The following is a 19616-nucleotide window of genomic DNA, read 5'->3' as shown; positions in this document are numbered from 1 at the left end:
ATGAAAAAATCGATAACATATGGAAGAAGCTAGAAGAAACAGATGAAAAAATCAACAACTTAAGTAAGACACAAGAAGAAATGAAGAGTGATATAGCTGCAATGAAAAACTCCATTGAAAGTATCAACAGTAGACTAGGAGAAGCGGAGGACCGAATTAGTGATTTAGAAGACAAGGAAGCAAAACACACCCAAAACGTACTGCAATTGGAGAAAAAAATGAAAAGACAGGAGGAGAGCCTAAGGGAGCTTTGGGACAACATGAAATGAAACAACATACGAATAATAGGGGTACCAGAACAACAGAAGCATGAACAAGGATTAGAAAACCTATTAGAAGAAATAATATCAGAAAACTTCCCTGAGGTGGGGAAGAAAAAAGTCACACAAGCCCAGAGAGTCCCAAACAAGGTAAACCCAAAAAGACCCACACCAAGACACATCATAATTACCATGGCAAATGTTCAGGACAAAGAGAGAATCTTACAGGCTGCAAGAGAGAGACGGAAAGTTACATACAAGGGATCTCCCATTAGATTGTCAAATGATTTCTCAACAGAAACACATCAGGCCAGAAAAGAATGGACAGAAATTTACAAAGTGATGCAAAGCAAAGGACTGAATCCAAGAATACTCTATCCAGCAAGGCTATCATTCAAACTTGAAGGGGAAATAAGAAGCTTCACAGACAAAAAAAGGCTAAGGGAGTTTATCACCACCAAGCCAGCAATGCAAGGAATGCTAAAGGGACTGGTATAAAAATAAGAAATAAAAAGCTCAGAAAGAAAACAGCCACACAAAAACAGAAATGCCTCCAAACAAGTACCTTTCAATAATAACTTTAAATGTAAACGGACTAAATGCTCCAAACAAAAGACATCGAGTGGCTGAATGGATAAAAAAACATGACCCATACATCTGCTGTCTACAAGAAACCCACCTCATTAGAAGGGACTCACACAGACTGAAAGTGAAAGGATGGAAAAATATCTTTCAGGCAAATGGAAAGGAAAAGAAAGCTGGGGTAGCAATACTTATATCGGACAAAATAGACCTCAAAGTGAAGGCCATAACAAGAGATAAGGAAGGCCACTTCATAATACTAAAGGGTTCAATACAACAAGAAGATATAACCCTGGTAAACATATATGCACCCAATGCAGGAGCACCCAAATTCATAAAAAAACTCCTGGAAGATATCAAAGGAGAGATCGACAACAATACAATCATAGTAGGGGACTTTAATACACCACTGACAGCACTGGATAAGTCCTCTAGACAAATAATCAGCAAAGATACAGCAATCCTAAATGACTCACTAGATCAGATGGACTTAATAGACATCTTCAGAACACTTCACCTGAAAGCCAGGGAATATACATTCTAATCAAATGCTCATATGACATATTCAAAAATAGACCATATATTGGGTCACAAGCAAAGTATCCCCAAATTCAAGAAAATTGAAATCATAAAAAGCGTCTTTGCAGACCACGATGGCATAATATTAGAAATAAACTACAATAAAAACAACCCAAAATACTCAAACACCTGGAAGCTGAATAGCATGCTATTAAATATTGATTGGGTTACCAATGAAATCAAAGAAGAAATTCGAAACATCCTGGAAACTAATGACAATGAAAACACAACAATCCAAAACCTATGGGACACAATGAAAGCAGTCCTGAGAGGGAAGTTTATAGCTCTACAGGCCTATCTCAAAAAACAAGAAAAAATGGTAGTAAATCATCTAACTCTACAACTCAAAGAATTAGAAAGAGAGCAACAAGAAAACCCCAGAGTGAGCAGAAGGAAGGAGATAATAAAGATTAGAGCAGAAATAAATGACATAGAGACCAAAAAAACAATACAGAAAATCAATGAAACCAAGAGCTGGTTCTTTGAAAGGATAAACAAGATTGACAAACCTCTAGCCAGACTCACCAAGAAGCAAAGAGAGAGGACCCAAATAAACAAAATCAGAAACGATAGAGGTGAAATAACAACAGACCCCACAGAAATACAAATGATTGTTAAAAAATACTATGGACAGCTCTACTCCAACAAACTAGACAACCTGGAGGAAATGGACAAATTCCTAGAAAAATACAACATTCCAAAACTCAATCAGGAAGAATCTAAAAATCTCAACAGGCCAATAACTATGGAAGAAATTGAAGCAGTCATCAAAAAGCTTCCAGCAAACAAAAGCCCAGCACCAGACGGCTTCACAGGGGAGTTTTACCAAACATTCAAGGAAGAACTAAAACCTATCCTCCTCAGACTACTACAAAAAATTCAAGAGGAAGGAACACTTCCAAGCTCATTCTATGAAGCCAGCATCACCCTAATACCAAAACCAGGTAAAGACAACACAATGAAAGAGAATTACAGGCCAATATCCCTCATGAACATAGAAGCCAAAATCCTCAACAAAATCTTAGCAAATCGGATCCAGCAGTACATCAGAAAGATCATACACCATGACCAAGTAGGATTTATCCCAGGGATGCAAGGATGGTACAATATCCGCAAATCAATAAACGTGATACATCACATAAACAAATTGAAAGAAAAAAACCACATGGTCATATCAATTGATGCAGAAAAAGCATTTGACAAAATTCAACACCCATTTTTGATAAAAGCTCTCAGCAAGGTGGGAGTAGAAGGATCATACCTCAACATAATAAAAGCCATATATGACAGGCCCACAGCCAACATCATACTCAATGGACAAAAACTAACACCATTTCCCCTAAGAACAGGAACAAGACAGGGATGCCCCCTCTCACCACTCCTGTTCAACATAGTACTGGAAGTGTTAGCCATTGCAATTCAGCAAGAAGAAGAAATAAAAGGCATCCAAATTGGAAAAAAGGAAGTAAAACTGTCCTTATTTGCAGATGACATGATATTATACATACAAAACCCTAGAGACTCCATCAAAAAGCTACTGGACTTAATACATGAATTTGGCAATGTAGCAGGATACAAAATTAACCCCAAGAAATCCGAGGCATTTCTATACACCAATAGTGAACTTTCAGAAAGAGAGATTATAAAAACAATCCCGTTTACCATCGCACCAAAAAAATTAAGCTACCTAGGAATAAACTTAACTAAAGAGGTAAAAGACCTCTACTCAGAAAACTACAGGACGTTGAAAAAAGATATAGAGGAAGACATAAACAGATGGAAGAACATACCGTGTTCATGGATTGGTAGAATCAACATCATTAAAATGTCCATACTACCCAAAGCAATCTATAAATTCAACGCACTTCCCATTAAAATACCAACGGCATACTTCAGAGATCTAGAACGAACTCTCCAAAAATTCATCTGGAATAAAAAAAGACCCCGAATAGCTGCAGCAATCCTGAAAAAGACCAAAGTAGGTGGGATCTCAATACCAGATATCAAGATGTATTACAAAGCCACTGTTCTCAAAACTGCCTGGTACTGGCACATGAATAGGCATATAGATCAATGGAATAGAATAGAGAGCCCAGAAATCGGCCCGAACCAATATGCTCAATTAATATTTGACAAAGGAGGCAAGAACATACAATGGAGCCAGATAGTCTCTTCAATAAATGGTGTTGGGAAAATTGGACAGATATATGCAATAAAATGAAACTAGACCACCAACTTACACCATACACAAAAATAAACTCAAAATGGATAAAGGACTTAAATGTACGACAGGAAACCATAAAAATTCTAGAAGAATCCAAAGGCAACAAAATCTCAGACATATGCCGAAGCAATTTCTTCACTGATACAGCTCCTAGGGCACTTGAAACGAAAGAGAAAATGAACAAATGGGACTACATCAAAATAAAAAGCTTCTGCACAGCAAAAGAAACCATCAACAAAACAACGAGAAAACCCACTGTGTGGGAAAACATATTTGCCAATGTCATATCTGATAAGGGCCTAATCTCCAAAATTTATAGGGAACTCATACAACTTAACAAAAGGAAGATAAACAATCCAATCAAAAAATGGGCAAAGGACCTAAATAGACACCTTTCAAAAGAGGACATTCAGAAAGCCAAGAGACATATGAAAACATGCTCAAAGTCACTAATCATCCGAGAGATGCAAATCAAAACAACAATGTGGTACCATCTCACACCTGTCAGACTGGCTATCATCAACAAATCAACAAACGACAAGTGCTGGAGAGGATGTGGAGAAAAAGGAACACTTGTGCACTGCTGGTGGGAATGCAGACTGGTGCAGCCACTATGGAAGACAGTATGGAGTTTCCTTAAAAAACTGAAAATGGAATTCCCATTTGACCCTGTGATCCCACTTCTAGGCATATATCCCAAGAAACCAGAAACACCAATCAGAAAGGATATATGCACCCCTATGTTCATAGCAGCACAATTCACCATAGCTAAGATCTGGAAACAGCCTAAGTGCCCATCAGTAGATGAATGGATTAGAAAACTGTGGTACATCTACACGATGGAATACTATGCTGCTCTAAAAAGGAAGGAACTCTTACCATTTGCAACGTCATGGATGGAACTGGAGAGCATTATGCGAAGTGAAATAAGCCAGTCAATGAAGGAAAAATACCACATGATCTCACTCATTCATGGATAATAGAGACCATTATAAACTTTTGAACAATAATAGATACAGAGGCAGAGCTGCCTCAAACAGATTGTCAAACTGCAGCAGGAAGGCCGGGGAGGGTTGCGGGGCAGAAGGTAGGGGGGTAAGAGATCAACTAAAGGACTTGTATGCATGCATAGAAGCATAACCAGTGGACATAAGACATTGGGGGATAGGGGAGGCTAGGGGACTGTCTAGGGCGGGGGGATAAAATGGACACATATGTAATACCCTTTGTAATACTTTAAGCAATAAAAAAAAAAAAAAGAAAAAGAACTATTCTCAAGAAAAAAAGCAGTTACATGACTGGTTCTTTTTTTTTTTTTACTCCATCCACCTTTATTGTTTTTGTTGTTGCTGTTATTGTTATGGTAATCTCTGTGTATGAATCAGAATATAAAAATTGATAATTGAAAATATGTATGCATAGAAAAAAGGCTGCTAATGTTCATGCCCTTTGAGAAGAATTCTAATCATTAACACCTATCACTACATATTGCCTTAAAATCTATGCTGGGGATTGTTTACTGCTTATTTCCAGAATTACAGGATGAACAGATCTGCCTTAAACCATCAAATATACCAAGACTCCCTCTTAGAGGTTTTGTTGTTTATTGTTTAATTTTCAAAAAAATTTCTAGTCATAAACTGTGTGCTACTTTTCTGTGTGGAAAAATTATGAAACACCTTGAAATGGACCAAAAAAATTACTGAAATGCCTTACCAAGTAGTCTCAGGGATATATGCCTTCCATTATCTTAATTATCTTACAATCCTGTAAACTGTAAAAAAAAAAAAAATAGTAATGTAAATTACTCTTGTCCATAGAAATATAAATTAGTTGTGTCCAATGGAATGCAATTAATTACTGTCCTAGACAGACCCATATTCATTTTGGCATTCTTTTTCTCACTATTTTTGTTTGATACTTTAAATTCTTCTTTGAGTCCACTGTAATATATTACTGGTTCCCTAGTTAATGAGTTAAATAAAATACTTGGCATGTGTTTATATTATATCCTGTATGGAAAAAGTATTCTACTTTACATTATAATAATTTTGATTTATTATGCTACTCTGGGCAGTTACAAAACCCCATTTAGCCTCAATAAACAGGCAATACAAAGTATTTTTATGTTTTTAAAGTAGAGATGTTTACAGCATATCCACAAAGCTCTGGGCTATTTGTGAGGATGAAATAGTACAGGCGACATCGCAGGAACAGTTCCAGACTACTGCAAAAAAATGAATGATAATAGAGTCACACAAATTTTTGGTTTCCCAGTGCATATAACAGTTTTGTTTACACTATGCTGTAGTCTAGTGTGTAATAGCATTATGTCTTTAAAAAAACAATGTACATACTTTAATTAGAAAATACCTTATTGCTAAAAAATGCTGACCATCATCTGAACCTATTGGGAAAATGATGCTGACAGACAAACCTTCAATTGATCTAAAATGTATCCACAAAGCACAATAAAACGAGGTATGCCTATACAGATACAGAAGGAAAAGTGCTCCTTTCTTGGGTCCCATGAGTCTCAGTCTCCTCTAACTACGCTAGAGATACTACTGCCCATCTGAGGGGTTTATTGTGAGGACTAAGACAGTATACATACAGCACCTAGCATAATTTTGGCACCAAGCAGGACTCAAATTGTTAGTCACCTTTACTTTTATAAAGGGTCATAGGAATAGATGTTGAAATTATATCTATTTTATGTTTCTGAATACCCATGAGAGCGAAATAATTCTTGATTAGACAAACACCAACTTTTTCAAAGCATATCAAAGACACTAGTACTAATGGCTTTAAAAAAAACAGCTCAAATATATTCAGCACTATGTGGCAAGCTCCTTGCTAAGAGCTTTAAAATCATTCTCTCGAGTGAACCTCTCCCAGTAACCTTATAAAGGTAGCTCCTCATAAGGATGTTAAAGTGGTGGCCCTATGTTATAGATGGAAAACTAACCGAATGACTACTACAAACACGCAAAGTGGCATGGAGACCTCAAATTTAACCTGGAACAGGGGCCATGTTTTGTGTCACTGAAAGGTTTAGGAGGTGAAACACCTGAAAGCTTCGTGTGAAAATAACCCCTCCCCCACTAAGCCAATCACTCATTAACTTAATTGCAACTTAAGTTAGGATTTCTGGTTTCTCCCATTATTCCCACATTCAGCTTTCCTGGGGGTAAACTCAGGATTCTTAATAGCTGGCATTTTTCTCCTTATTCCCTTTTGAACGCTAGCTCCTGGCTACTAACAGCGTATTTCCATTAGTTGTTAACACCGCTATACCTTCTGAGTTTAAGACTTAGGGATGCCTGCACAACTGGGTCCTCTGCTTTCTCTGAAGCAGGAGCAAGCAGCCCTGAGATGGCCCTAATGACTGAGGCACTCCCTTCAGTCCTGCAGGCCTCCTTCTGGGGGAGCCTGTGCTCTGGCCACACAGCACAGCTGACACCTGGTGGGCATGAACTGTAATTGCACCCCTGCACTTGAGGACCCAAGATCCTGAAATCCACTATATTCCCCTGAACACAATAAATAGGCTAGCATCGCTTCCTCAGCCCTGAGGCACTATATCTCTAAAGCAAAAGCCAGGTCTGTGTGACATTCTTAAATTTCCTCTAACGTTTCATTTAGTCTTCTGAATTTCACGATGTTACAAGATTTTTTAATAATACAATCATTGTGAAAATTAAAAAAAAAAAAAACCACACAGCTTTTGAATGTTTAAAAGGAAAAAATCACTTCCACAGACATTTTTAAGGTGATTGAAATATTGCTTCATAAAATACAAGAAACTTAGATCTACCCCTCAGCCTCTTTGCATATCCTTCCACATGTATGTATCCAAAGTTAGTAAGACGTAAAGAAAAAGCATTCAAAAGCACTTCTTGTCCAATCAACACACATTCACTAGGTGCTTATTATTCCCAACTTCTTTTTCTCAATATCATCTGGGCTACCTAGGCCATTGTTTGATGTAGTAGTACTAAAAACCATATGCTACCATGCCAAATTTTCTAAAAACTCCTGGTTGTTATGAGCGATTTCCCCAATCTTCTTGATACATCTACATAACACATTCTTTCCAAGTTAAAGACAAAGTTAATTTCCTTGTCTCTTTGCTCCAGGAAAAGTACTACATAATTTTTTATTCATTTTATCCCATCTACCTCATATAAAGAATAAAGATGCAGCAAAAAACAGCATGTTTTCAAGAATGAATGACTGGGTTCTAATCCTGACATGATGCCTACTGTGCACCCTGACAAAAGTACTATGGCTCCCCGCTTCTAGGTTGTTTCATCTGCAAAAAGGTAGTATCAAAGCCAACAGTGCCTTTACAAGGAAAGACTACATATAATAAATCTGTAAGACTATCATAGTCCTTGGTAAACAGTAGACACAAAATGAATGTTAACTCTTCTCCCCTATTATTTCTCCACAATTTCACCAAAAGTACTCATTGCTCAATATAGCAGCTTATATAACATTAAGCTTTCACCTTTCAATTAGAAATATGTATCACAATGTAGAAAAACCATACTCTATGTAGAGGCAGTCTTCATCTGGTGAAATAAATAGCAACTCATAATTTTTTTATGGATTTATTACTCATGTTCAACTGACCAAAGGTATTCTCCATAAAATCAATTACCTTTTAGTTTCTTAATACCAAATTTGTTATTTTAGCACCTCTACATGTGACTCCACAAAACATTAATCATTCTACTTTGAGTCAGTTCCAGACAAGAGACACAACTTCAACATTTTATGAGACTCATTTCTATACCATCATATAGTGAAGAAGAAGAAGGGATCTTAAAAGGTTCCTGGATTAAGTCCCAGGCAAAATATCATGATATTCAAAGCAGAGAATTTATGGTTCATAGTCTAGTTGAATTTATCCTCTGGGCAACATGTTTTTATTTATATATAATTTTTTATTAATGCAGGTTAACACAGAAAGAATTCTGTCAAGTTCCTCTTCACAGAAGTACTTTTCCAATTCTGAAAAGTTTAGTCACCTCTAAAATCACCTCTTTTCTTTTCCAAGTTAAATCGTTCCAGTTCCTTCAATTTTTCTTCACAGAGTATGCCTTAAAATTTTCCATTTTGTATGACCTATTTGAATCTCTTGACATTTTACTAATATTTAAAAGAATATAATCTATAGGCAAAGTACTGGAGAGACAGCTTAGTAGAACATCTTTTCCTAATCGTGAAGAAAAATGGTGAATCCTGTTCCACAGAAATGCTTACAAGTTCATTTAACAGATGTTCTGAGGAAAACTAAATTCAACACATTTGGCACAAGAAACGTTAGAGATTGTTGTGGAGATCTTACAATCAAACTTTTATCAAATCAGTAATAAATGAAGTGCTTTAAGACTATGTCTAATATATTTATTCACCAATACATTTTGCACTGAGTGACAACATTAAAAAAAGATATAATTCTTATATTTAGGGCATTTATAATATCCTAGGAGAAAAATCAAAGAGACAAAATTATACATTATCAGAAAGACACACACTTCTGAAATAATAGAATAGAAACTGAGTCTGAAAAATGAAGAACAGAGGAATGATATGTCAAATTGGATTATCATTTTGAAGAAGTAGGAAATTCTTGGAGGTTATCTAATCCATACCCATCCCATGTACACCATCTTACTACAAGGAAAAAAAAACAACTCATGATGCAGAAAAGCAGTGGTGATATTGAAATTGTAAGTCTTTCTGTTCCTGCTTTCAAAATTATTTAATTTAGTTGGTTTTCCTCTTCCCAAATGAAAAAAATTTCACCCTCAAAACCATAAAATATTTTTAATACATTTCTGTTGCTAATATTTAAGGATGTCGCAAGTAGACTTGAACATTTCAAAGAAGAAATAATAGTTGATATTTTCTCTTATTACTTGGTTCAGATTTGTCCTTGAGCTCTGGAATCTGTTGTTTAATAAGTTGTTATTCTCATCAACTACTTCAAATATTTCGTTTGTCTGATTGTTGGGACCTTGTGTATTTGAGTTCACATCACCCACAACTAACAGTAATGTGTGTAAGAAATTCACACAAAACCTTTTCTTTAAATATAATTGAAATCTGTTTAACTTATTTTCTTCCTCTAAGTCCAAGAAGTTAATTCTTTTTAATTTTCTTCTCTTATCCACCAAGTCAAATGTGCTATTGAAATAAAGTCGATCAAATATATCACCAATGGCTTTATCAATAAATGCCTTTCTACTACTTTCTTTCTTATTTCTGAACATGGTCTTGTTTGACTCTAGGAAACAGGGGTGTGTTTTCATCCATAAATAGTTGTCCAAGGAATTTTCAATATCAGAATCTTTGCAATATGCAAATCCTCGATCTTCCTCATTTATAGGTTGGATAATAACTGTTAGTATTGGGCAATGTTGACCACAAAGGGCATAGAGTTTATCCAAAGAGTCACCATCCTGAAGTGCACCATGAGTATTATTATTTCTAGGCAATGGCTGGTGTTTAATAGTATCATCAGAGGCAGGATGGACTTTGTTGGCAGCAGTAAAGACATGAGTAACAGAGGTGCATACTCTTTCTGACCTATGATTACCCTTCTCCTCTGCATGATGATTTCGTATTTTCTCCTTAGGACAAGTTTTATTTTGAACATCTAGCAAATCCTCCTGAAAAGGCTCAGAGTCACTACAATGAGGCATGTTAAAATAATTGCATTTCAATTCAAGGGGTTGAGCCAGTTCCTCCAATTCTGAAGAGGAGAGTTCAGCCATGTTTGCGTTTGGGGCCAAATTTCCAAAGTGTGAGTATGGTATCTCATTACTATTCCCAAGTAGAGTATCCACTGATATAGTATCTACATTGCCACATATGCCAGAATTTTCAGGAGATGATACTCTTAGTAAATGATTTTCTTTCAGGAGCCACTTGCCCTTGTCAATCAGTACTCCTTCCTCTCTGTCCCTGAGGATTATGTTATGATCATTTTGTTTTGTGCTATGTTCTACAATGTCTCCCCCATGATAATTGGCCTTCATGTCATTAAAGTCACATTTATCTTGTCTTCCCTCCTGAAATTTCTGCAACTTAGATGAACCTCTGGATACCTGTCCAGAAGAGCCAAATGACTGACCTTCAGAATCATAAAGACCTGCTTTTCTAGCACACTGAAATTCCACAGAATTGTAAGGACAAACCTGAGATCTGTGCGGAGGCCCAGGGAAAAAAGATGGTTTAACAATCTCCACTTTACCATAAAGTTTTTCTATTGTTCTCTTAACAAGTCCTTTATTATATTCTTTCTCTTGAGCAATCTCCTCACCATTGTCATTGGAGCCACCACTGGATGTTTTCCATGACTGATCATTCTCACTGTCTTGTGTATAGTCTGACCAATCAGAAGTCACTGTTCTCTTGAAGCCGTTTTTAAAATCAAGAGGGGACTCTGAACAACTTCCAATTTCCATGCTTTTCACCATCATTTTTACCCTCATATTAGTTTCTCCCTCATTGAGTTCCTTTTCAGGAGCAGAGCAAAATACTAAAGATGGTGGTGGTGCCATCCCTCTACTGTTTGCCTTACAAATTACACCATTCCTTCTTTCTTCTTCCACAATGTTCCTGCTAGAGACTTCTATTAACTCCAGATTTTTACTAGTCTCTAACTCTTTTTGGATCAATTCTTCAGTGGTTTGCTCTCCAGTATTTAGCTTTCTATTAAAGATATCAATGTCCTGCTTTTCTAATTCTTCAAAGGATTCCAGTTCTGAAATGTGTCTTTCATTTGATGTTATGCTTTCGGTTATTGAACCCAATTCTTCAGAAGTCTTTGATTCTTCCTTTTCAAAGGATGTATATAAATTTTTATCCTGAGACTTTTTTAATAAACAACCTCTAGATTCACCTAGAGCACTATGTTCCTTATCAAATTCTGGTTCAGTTGCATTTAGGGAAACACCATAATGGCCCAAATTGCTATTTTGGTGTGGCACCAATACATTAAAGCCATGTTTATACCCAGGGTCTGCCAAAATATTTAGGTCTTTCTTAACATCATCAACTCTTTCTACCTCTTCAGTGAATTCCAAATTATCAGTATATGTGATTTCTTTGAAATTTAAAAAGTCACTGGTATTGCAGACTTTGATGGGAATGTAGGCCCCATCAACTGGGCAAGCTGTCTCAAAAGTATGTTTTTCCTCATGAGCACAAACCTTATGGGAAGATACTGCATCAGTAAGTGAACAGACCTTTCTTGGGAAACAAGCCTGATTCATAGAGGTCTGATCCATGGTACAGCCATCACTATAGGAAAAAACGTCTCTGAGGTTACAGGTCTCTTTTGGAGGATAAATGTTACTCACAGTGCACATTTCACATGGAGAGTAAGTCACCTCTGAAAGACAAACTTCAGAAGCACAGTCCTCACTGGCATTTAAAGAGAAGATTTTCTGTGCTTTTTCATTTTCAATCCACTTAGAAACTCTCTGAATGTTAGGTGTGGAACAATTTGCAGAAAGACCTACTGGAACCAGGTCTTGTCCTGTCTCAGTGAGTCCAAGGGGATTTGTAGTTGACTCCACTAAATTGGCAACAGCAGCCTTCAAGTCATCAGCTTCCTCTGTGATGGCAACGTGCTTTAGAACCTCCAACAAGGCAAGTATTTCTGAAGTTCTGTTGGTAGTCTTGTGGGCATCACCTTGACAGAGGCTATTCACACTTCCCTTTAGGTTTAGCACCAAGAGCCAAGCTAGAAGGACATTAGTGGATGAATCACATATTGGGTAATGGGAAGGCACATCTACAAGTGAACCTGGCACTTGAACAATACCATTCTGGGTCTGGTGAATACTGGAAACTAAAGCTTGCAGTTGGCGAAGCAAAAGTACTAGAAAGAGGTCTTTTGGACTGGCCTCTTCCATTGGACCTACTTGGATGGCAGCCTCTACACTTTGCCCTTTTGTAGCTAGGTTTATTTCTTGGTAAACAAGGCTTGGTAAACAATGTCCTGACTTTTCAATAGATCCTTGACTTTTAGTATTATGATCATCAATAGTTGACTGTGACGAAGTACAACATTCATGCAGGGAAAGCAAGTAAGCATCATTCAGAGATTCAACCTGGCTCTCATGGAGATCTTCAGTAAGTTCTTCACTGTTATCTTTGTCAAAAGATTTACCTACCTCTTTATCTAGATTATCTCCTGTCAAACTATCATTTTTAGTTATGAGCTTATTACTCTTCATGACACAGTTATTTCCTTTTTCAGAACTTGTGTGATAATTATTTCCTGCAAAACCATTGTTACAACTTACCACACACCTTTCCTTTTTGCATATTGGTGCTGATTTTTTAGGTTGCAAAGCTGAATGCGGATTTATGTTCTGCAACCATCTCTGTATATAATTTTGAACTGAATGATGGGTAATATCCTCAGGAAAAACAGTGTTTTTCAAAGATGGTAAGGAATTTACCCTTGTTGTAGCACGTTGTTTACTTACAATAGTTCCTGATTTTGACTTAGCCCCTTTTTGTTTTTTCTGGCTTTTTAAAGTTATATGTGAATTATTAACTTTTGAAACTAAACTCTTCTTTTCCATTCCTCTCAAATACCAAGATGCTATTTCTGCTTGAGCCTGTTGTCTGCAAAAAGCACTGGGGTTTTGCTCAAGAAAGTTAACCACATGAAATAAATTTTGATTTTCAAAAGTATTTTTGCAATATCTGAGTTTATTATGGGGAAATGCTTTATCTCCTTGACCAACTTCTTTTTTTGCAGGGCCTCCTAAGTTTACTTTGTTTAAGGGTCTGGATTTTCTTTTGGCTCTAAGTCCTTGAACCTTAGGATTCTGAATAATATTTAATTTATTTTTTTGGAAATTCTTAGAATTCACAGGATTGAGATTACTTTTGGAACAAAAATAACTTGTTTCAATTACCCTATCACTTGCATGAAGGTCTTCCTCACAAAGTAGCCCTCCTTCAATGGGACTGTGTGAATCTTGCAATATGGTTTCCTGTGCAATTCTACCTCTTGTGTTTATTTTCTTACTAGGGATTCCTTTAGTTGCAGTCTCTCCATCCTGATGCCTATAACTTTTCACTTGCTGCTGAGATATCATCTTTTTGCTGGCAACAGATGATGAAATCTGCTTTTCATTTTCTCGAAGTTTTGTTAAACTGCACTGAGAAAATTTATTAATTAGTCTGTCAATTCTTCTGGTGACAGTAGAGGATCCTACTGAAGCTGGGGTCTCAGAAATATATTTGTCAGTTTCAGAATTTGTACTTGAAGAAGGCGCTGCATCTGCTAAAATAGGACAGAAACTATCATTGGTGTTACCATAAGTTCTCGAGTTCTTCAAACTAGTTTTGTTGTCTGGTGTTACATTATCAACTATATCTTCCTCCACAACTACGTTTTTTGGTATAGTGTGTGGAAAGCCATGATTATGGGACATCTCTAACATCTTCTGACTTGTAATTTCTATAACACCAGCACTTACTGAACTTGATTTGAGTTGTCTGCTTTCCTTTTTTCCTGAAGATGACTCCATCTGCTCATTGTTATCTATCTGAATAAGTACTGGTTTGTTAGATACTGATGACATTTTACTGCAAGAATGTGTAAACATGTGATACTCAGATTTGTTTTCTCCATCTTTCCTTTCTTCACTATAAGAAAATTGTCCAATCATTTTTTCTTGAACTTCAGTTTCAGATACTAAGGTCACACTCCCTATCACAGATTTCTTTTGTCTCATTCTCTTTGGTCCAGGTGTAGGGGGCCTATAAAAATGATGTTCTGCTTGATCCTGAGTTCCCTGGGTGGCATTTGTGTCCATAGCAGAATTCTCACAGTTAGAAATATAAGTTTCAACCCCTTGATCTGTCATTTGAGTTTTTATCTCCTCTGCTAAACTGTCCTCTTGATTATTGCTTTTCTCCAAAGGTGAGACATCTGCAGACAATGAACATGCTGCAATCTTTAAACCAGATTTCAGATCATCTGTTCTTCCTGGAAAACTGTTTATATCACTCTTTTCATGATTATTAGAAAGACCAGCTCTACTGACACTGGTTGTCCATTTTATGGTTTCCTCTTCTTTTATCTTGAATCGAACTTTCATCTCAACTGTCATAGTGCCATCTTGATTAAAAATAATTGATTTCTCAACATCATCTTCAGAAGGATATATCAATAAATTCTGAGAATTCTTTTTTTCTAAGGCCAAGTAATGTTCAGGAGCAAAGGAATGGTCTGAGTAGCAATTATTATTATGCATTTTGTCAGAAGCAGCAGAATAAATCTGAGACCTTGGGCTTGAAGGCATAAGTGTGCTCACTTTCAAGATTTTAAGAGTACAAGATGGCCCGCATCAAAATATAATGTGGAAGATAGAGGAGTTATAAGTACATATATCCAATAGAAGAGGCAGCAAAGGAAGAAGAAAAGGAAAAAGGAAATAATTAGTATGAAAAATATAATTTTTCTAAATTTCATAGTAAGATATCATTAATATGTTTCTCATCTCTATGTATTCACTGGTTATTTGAGTTCACTGTAATATCTGGTATATTTCTACAAATTTTTCTTTTAAAAAGAACCTTAATCATAATCCAATGAGGAAATTCATAGAACTTTAATTTTCAGTTGAATAAGGCAATTTTAAAAAGGAAAGTATAAAGCAGAAATTGCCAAGTATTCTAGCAAAAATAGATTTTTGTGGCCTTTACTTTTGTTGTTTGATTTTCTTTACCAGTACTGAAATTGGAGTCTACCCAAGTGCTGCTCATTCAAACAAAGCAAGTAATAATTTATGGTGGTATTTATTTTCCCATTTGTGCATATCCAAGAGAGGCATTTATAGCACTTTGAAAACTAAAGCATTTTTATAATTTAAAGGCTACCTTAATCAAATAATAATTATTAATTTAGCATTCACTTTGTATAATCAGTGAATCTGATTTAAGATAGGGCACAAAAAAGAGCTAGAGATAAGGCCCAGATATCTCATTATCTTTATAATGTGTATTTCTAGAAACAACCTTAGCATTCATGCTTCTCATACTAAATCAAATCTTATTAGTGATTTGTATGGATTTTTACATGCTTGCCATCAATTAAATACCCTTAACTTTTCAAAATATAAACCTAGAAATATTTTCTCTTATCCCTCTGTACTTTTACCAAAATTTTAAGTGAAAATGTCTAACTCATAATTTTTTAAAGTAAAACTTAAGGAAGCCCTCAGATTCCCTGAAACCATCAAAAATCATACTCAACAACCTATATCAAACACAAAATAATAAAATCAGTTTAGCAAAATGACCAAGGTAAATAGTAGTACTGTATACATAATGAATACTCAGCAGCTAATGTGTACAAAACAGAAACATTAATAATTATCTATTGAGATTATATATAAAACTAGAGGCCCTGTGCATGAATTTGTGCACAGGTGCTGCCTGTCAACATAGCTGGTGATCGGGGCTGATGCAGAGGAGGAGCCGGCTGGCTGGGTGGAGGGACCGTGGGAGGTTGGCTGGCCAGGGGAAGGGACCGCAGCCGGCTGGGGGGAGAGACCACGAGAGATTGGCCAGCCGGCCATGGGAGGTTGGCTGTGGGAACATACTGACCACCAGGGGGCAGCTCCTGTGTTGAGTGTCTGCCCCCTGGTGATCAGTGCACGTCGTAACAACTGGTCAACCAGTGGTTCGGTCTTTCAGTCACTTAGGCTTTTATATACATAGATAAGATAACTAAAAAACAACAATAAATAACGGATGAATTTCATCCACTTTAGTAGTAAGTAGAGGATTAATAGTACTTATCCATCTCCAATTAAAATTTAAGTATAAATGGCAACCAATACTCTAGCAGAGAGCTAAAATACTTAGCACAATGAATAATGAAATTAGCCATGCCTGCATAGGGAATTTACAGCCTATCCCACACTCCTTAGCATCAAGAGGCCCTCCTCCTCCCCTATCCACATTGTGCAGTATTTCCTAAGAAATTATCAACCTAGATTATTGTTAGCAAGCATGAAGTGGCTACATAAACCTTTGCTTTAAATAAACAAAATGTGAATCTAAGGGCCTGTGTTTTTTCCTTCAATAAGTAAAGAATGCATGTAGTTAGAGATTTTTAAAAATATAGTCACTCAACTAACCTACTGAGCTCTGCATGATATAATTAAGAGAAACTTGCAACCACCAGAGATGTCACCTACATATTCCAGAGACTTCCTCGCCAAATAAAGAACTGCTGGCATTTTGATTTTTTTAAATCTAGGTATTATATGAAAGAAACCCATACCTCATCAATTCAATTTAAACAGAAATATCACAGATTGATTTGGAAAAAATCTTTTTAAAAAAATGAGATAGCTTTTTATGAAACTCTCCAACTATAAATATAATCAGTTTCAGTTTAGAATGTTTTTTATCCCATTTTTTCTTCTGTGATGAAGAAAATTGGCCATTTAAGCAAGGATTTTTTGTTGTTGTTGCTGCTGTTGTTGAGCTAAAAAATCTCAGTGCTAAACAGAAATGCTGTATATTTAAGTGACTTACTTTTTTTGCTTTCTGACCTAGTATTTCCCTTGGGGTACACACGACGAGAGATCCCTGGTAATCTAGCAGGCAGCAAGTACTTCTGGATGTCATAATTTCCTGGTTTAAATGGCTCCCTCCCTGCTGCCACCACAACTCCCGGGCTCGCAATCACGGCCTGGAGACTGGGAACCTAGAAGAAACCAAAGAGGTATGGTCCTTACATAAGTAACATGCAGTTTTGTTCTTTCCATAGGATAACTGTACAATGGACTGAATCAATTCAACAACCTCTGGGCTTGAAAGAGATAATTACCAAATATTTGTTAGGTACCAATGATGTATGCAAAATAACGAAATACCAAAGTGTGGGTGGTGGCAGTTAAACCAACACCCTTCCTGAGCTGGAAAAAGACAGACCTGTCTTCCCTCAAGCTAAATAAATCTTTAAAAGGTATGCAATACTGCCCCTGCCTCCCCCACCAAAGTACCCAGCTGTAGCCAAATGTCTACCCTGCCTCTTGTGGACACAGGGGCAGCTGCAGGGGAAACTCTCCCCTGGCCCCCTCAGCAGGGATCCCAGGAAAAGTCTTTCTCTCCCTAACAGAATACATCTCTGGAGGACTCCTTTTTAAGAAATATTGTCAGCCCTAACCGGTTTGGCTCAGTAGATAGGGCATCGGCCTGCGGACTGAAGGGTCCCAGGTTCGATTCCGGTCAAGGGCATTTACCTTGGTTGCAGGCACATCCCCGGTAGGGGGTGTGCAGGAGGCAGCTGATCGATGTTTCTCTCTCATCGATGTTTCTGACTCTCTATCCCTCTCCCTTCCTCTCTGTAAAAAATCAATAAAATATATTTAAAAAAAAAAAAAAAAAAGAAATATTGTCAGCCTGGCCACGTGCCTCAGTGGTTGAGCATTGACCTATGAACCAGGAGGTCACGGCTCAATTCCCAGTCAGAGCATAGAACCTGGGTAGCAGGTTCTATCCCTGGTGTGGGGTGTGCAGGAGGCAGCCAATCAATGATTCTCTCTCACCATTGATGTTTCTCTCTCTCTCTCCCTCTCCCTTCCTCTCTGAAATCAATTAAAAAAATAAAGTAAATATACTGTCGGATGAGAATCTATGCCAACACATTACATAACTCAGCGCTCAGGGAAGGCAGACAAGGGGAGGGAGCACGGGAGAAAAACCACCCTCCCGGGGAGAAAAAGCAACCGCCCACGAGGGTGGAGCTCACACGCACACGCGGGCACCTAAGCCTTCTTTCCCGCGGGACGAGCTAAGCATGAGGAGCTGCCAGACCCTTACCTTCCTGCCATCCGTGGAGTACAGCCTGGTCACGCGGCACCGCATGACCTCCGCCAGGTGCTGCAGAAAGGCCTCGAAGCTCTGGGTGACCCTCCTGCTCAGAAGGACCACGCACCCAGCGCCCGGGTCCCCGTTCCGGAACACCGGCAGCCGGCGCAGGGCGCGCAGCATGCCGGGAGCGGCGGCGGCGGGGAGGCGGTGCGCATGCGCGCTGAGCGCCAGGCTGCTGTGCCAGGGCCGCGGGCGCCGGCGGGCCTTGTCCAGGTCCACGGGCTGCACCCTCCGGCTGTGCGAGCACAGGTACGACTGGCCGTCCTCCAGCTGCTCCAGGCACGTGATGCCGTGCCTTCCCCCAGGGGTGCTGACGTTCCTCACCCCGAAAGGCAGAGGCACCTTTCTGGACAAGCTATCCAGCAAAGCATCGAACGTCTTAAAGGACCGAGGGTTGACCACCACGCTGACCCCACCAAACTGCGGGTCTCCGCTCTTGTAGAAGCTGATCCTTTTGGCCACCACGGGGTGAGTGACGCTCAGGTGGCGAAGAGAAGGAACCTGACCTTCAGAAGAAGTCGGATGGATCATGGAGAAACTGGAGGAAGGCGTTTCACTCATTTTGGCCAAGACCTAGATAGGGAAGAAAATTATTCATCTCCAGAATAACAGCACCATAAAGAATACATGATAATGATCATGTTAATGCAAACTAAGTATAGTTGTAGATATCCAGGCTTTTCCCAGGATTTCGTTCATTCATTTATTCATTCATTACACCTGCCTGTTTTGAAAGATAATTTTAAGGGCCTAATAGTAAAAGGACACAAATGAAACAGTTAAATAATGATATTTCTCATTTAAAGATAAAAACAACCTAAAGACACTAAGAAGTGACTAGGTAAATAAATTATGATATATGCGCTCATGCAATGGAAAGCTAGGCAACCATTACACATGACTTTGTAGATCTGTATTTATTGGCATAGAAAAACGATCATGACCCATTGCTAAGTGAACACGCAGTTTGTAAAATACATATGCTATGACGTTGCTAGTGTATTGAACAGCCCTCCCTATACATGGATTTCACATCT

General features: G+C 37.9%; 1 protein-coding gene across 1 annotated transcript in view; it reads right to left on the bottom strand.

Annotated features, from left to right (window-relative positions):
* RP1 (RP1 axonemal microtubule associated) overlaps positions 1-19146 on the bottom strand; it is a 136003-nt gene extending 116857 nt beyond the window's left edge. Inside the window, 2 exon segments of the mRNA XM_036338241.1 lie at positions 17239-17410; positions 18529-19146. Of these exon segments, the coding sequence (XP_036194134.1) occupies positions 17239-17410; positions 18529-19140 (784 nt within the window). The 5' untranslated portion in view covers positions 19141-19146.
* Positions 19147-19616: the final 470 nt, after the last annotated feature.

The sequence above is a fragment of the Myotis myotis genome, unplaced genomic scaffold, assembly GCF_014108235.1.
Source record: "Myotis myotis isolate mMyoMyo1 unplaced genomic scaffold, mMyoMyo1.p scaffold_m19_p_16, whole genome shotgun sequence".
Taxonomy (NCBI): Eukaryota; Metazoa; Chordata; class Mammalia; order Chiroptera; family Vespertilionidae; genus Myotis; species Myotis myotis.
Note: the sequence above shows the minus strand (reverse complement) of the source record. Positions and strands in the feature narration are given on the sequence as shown.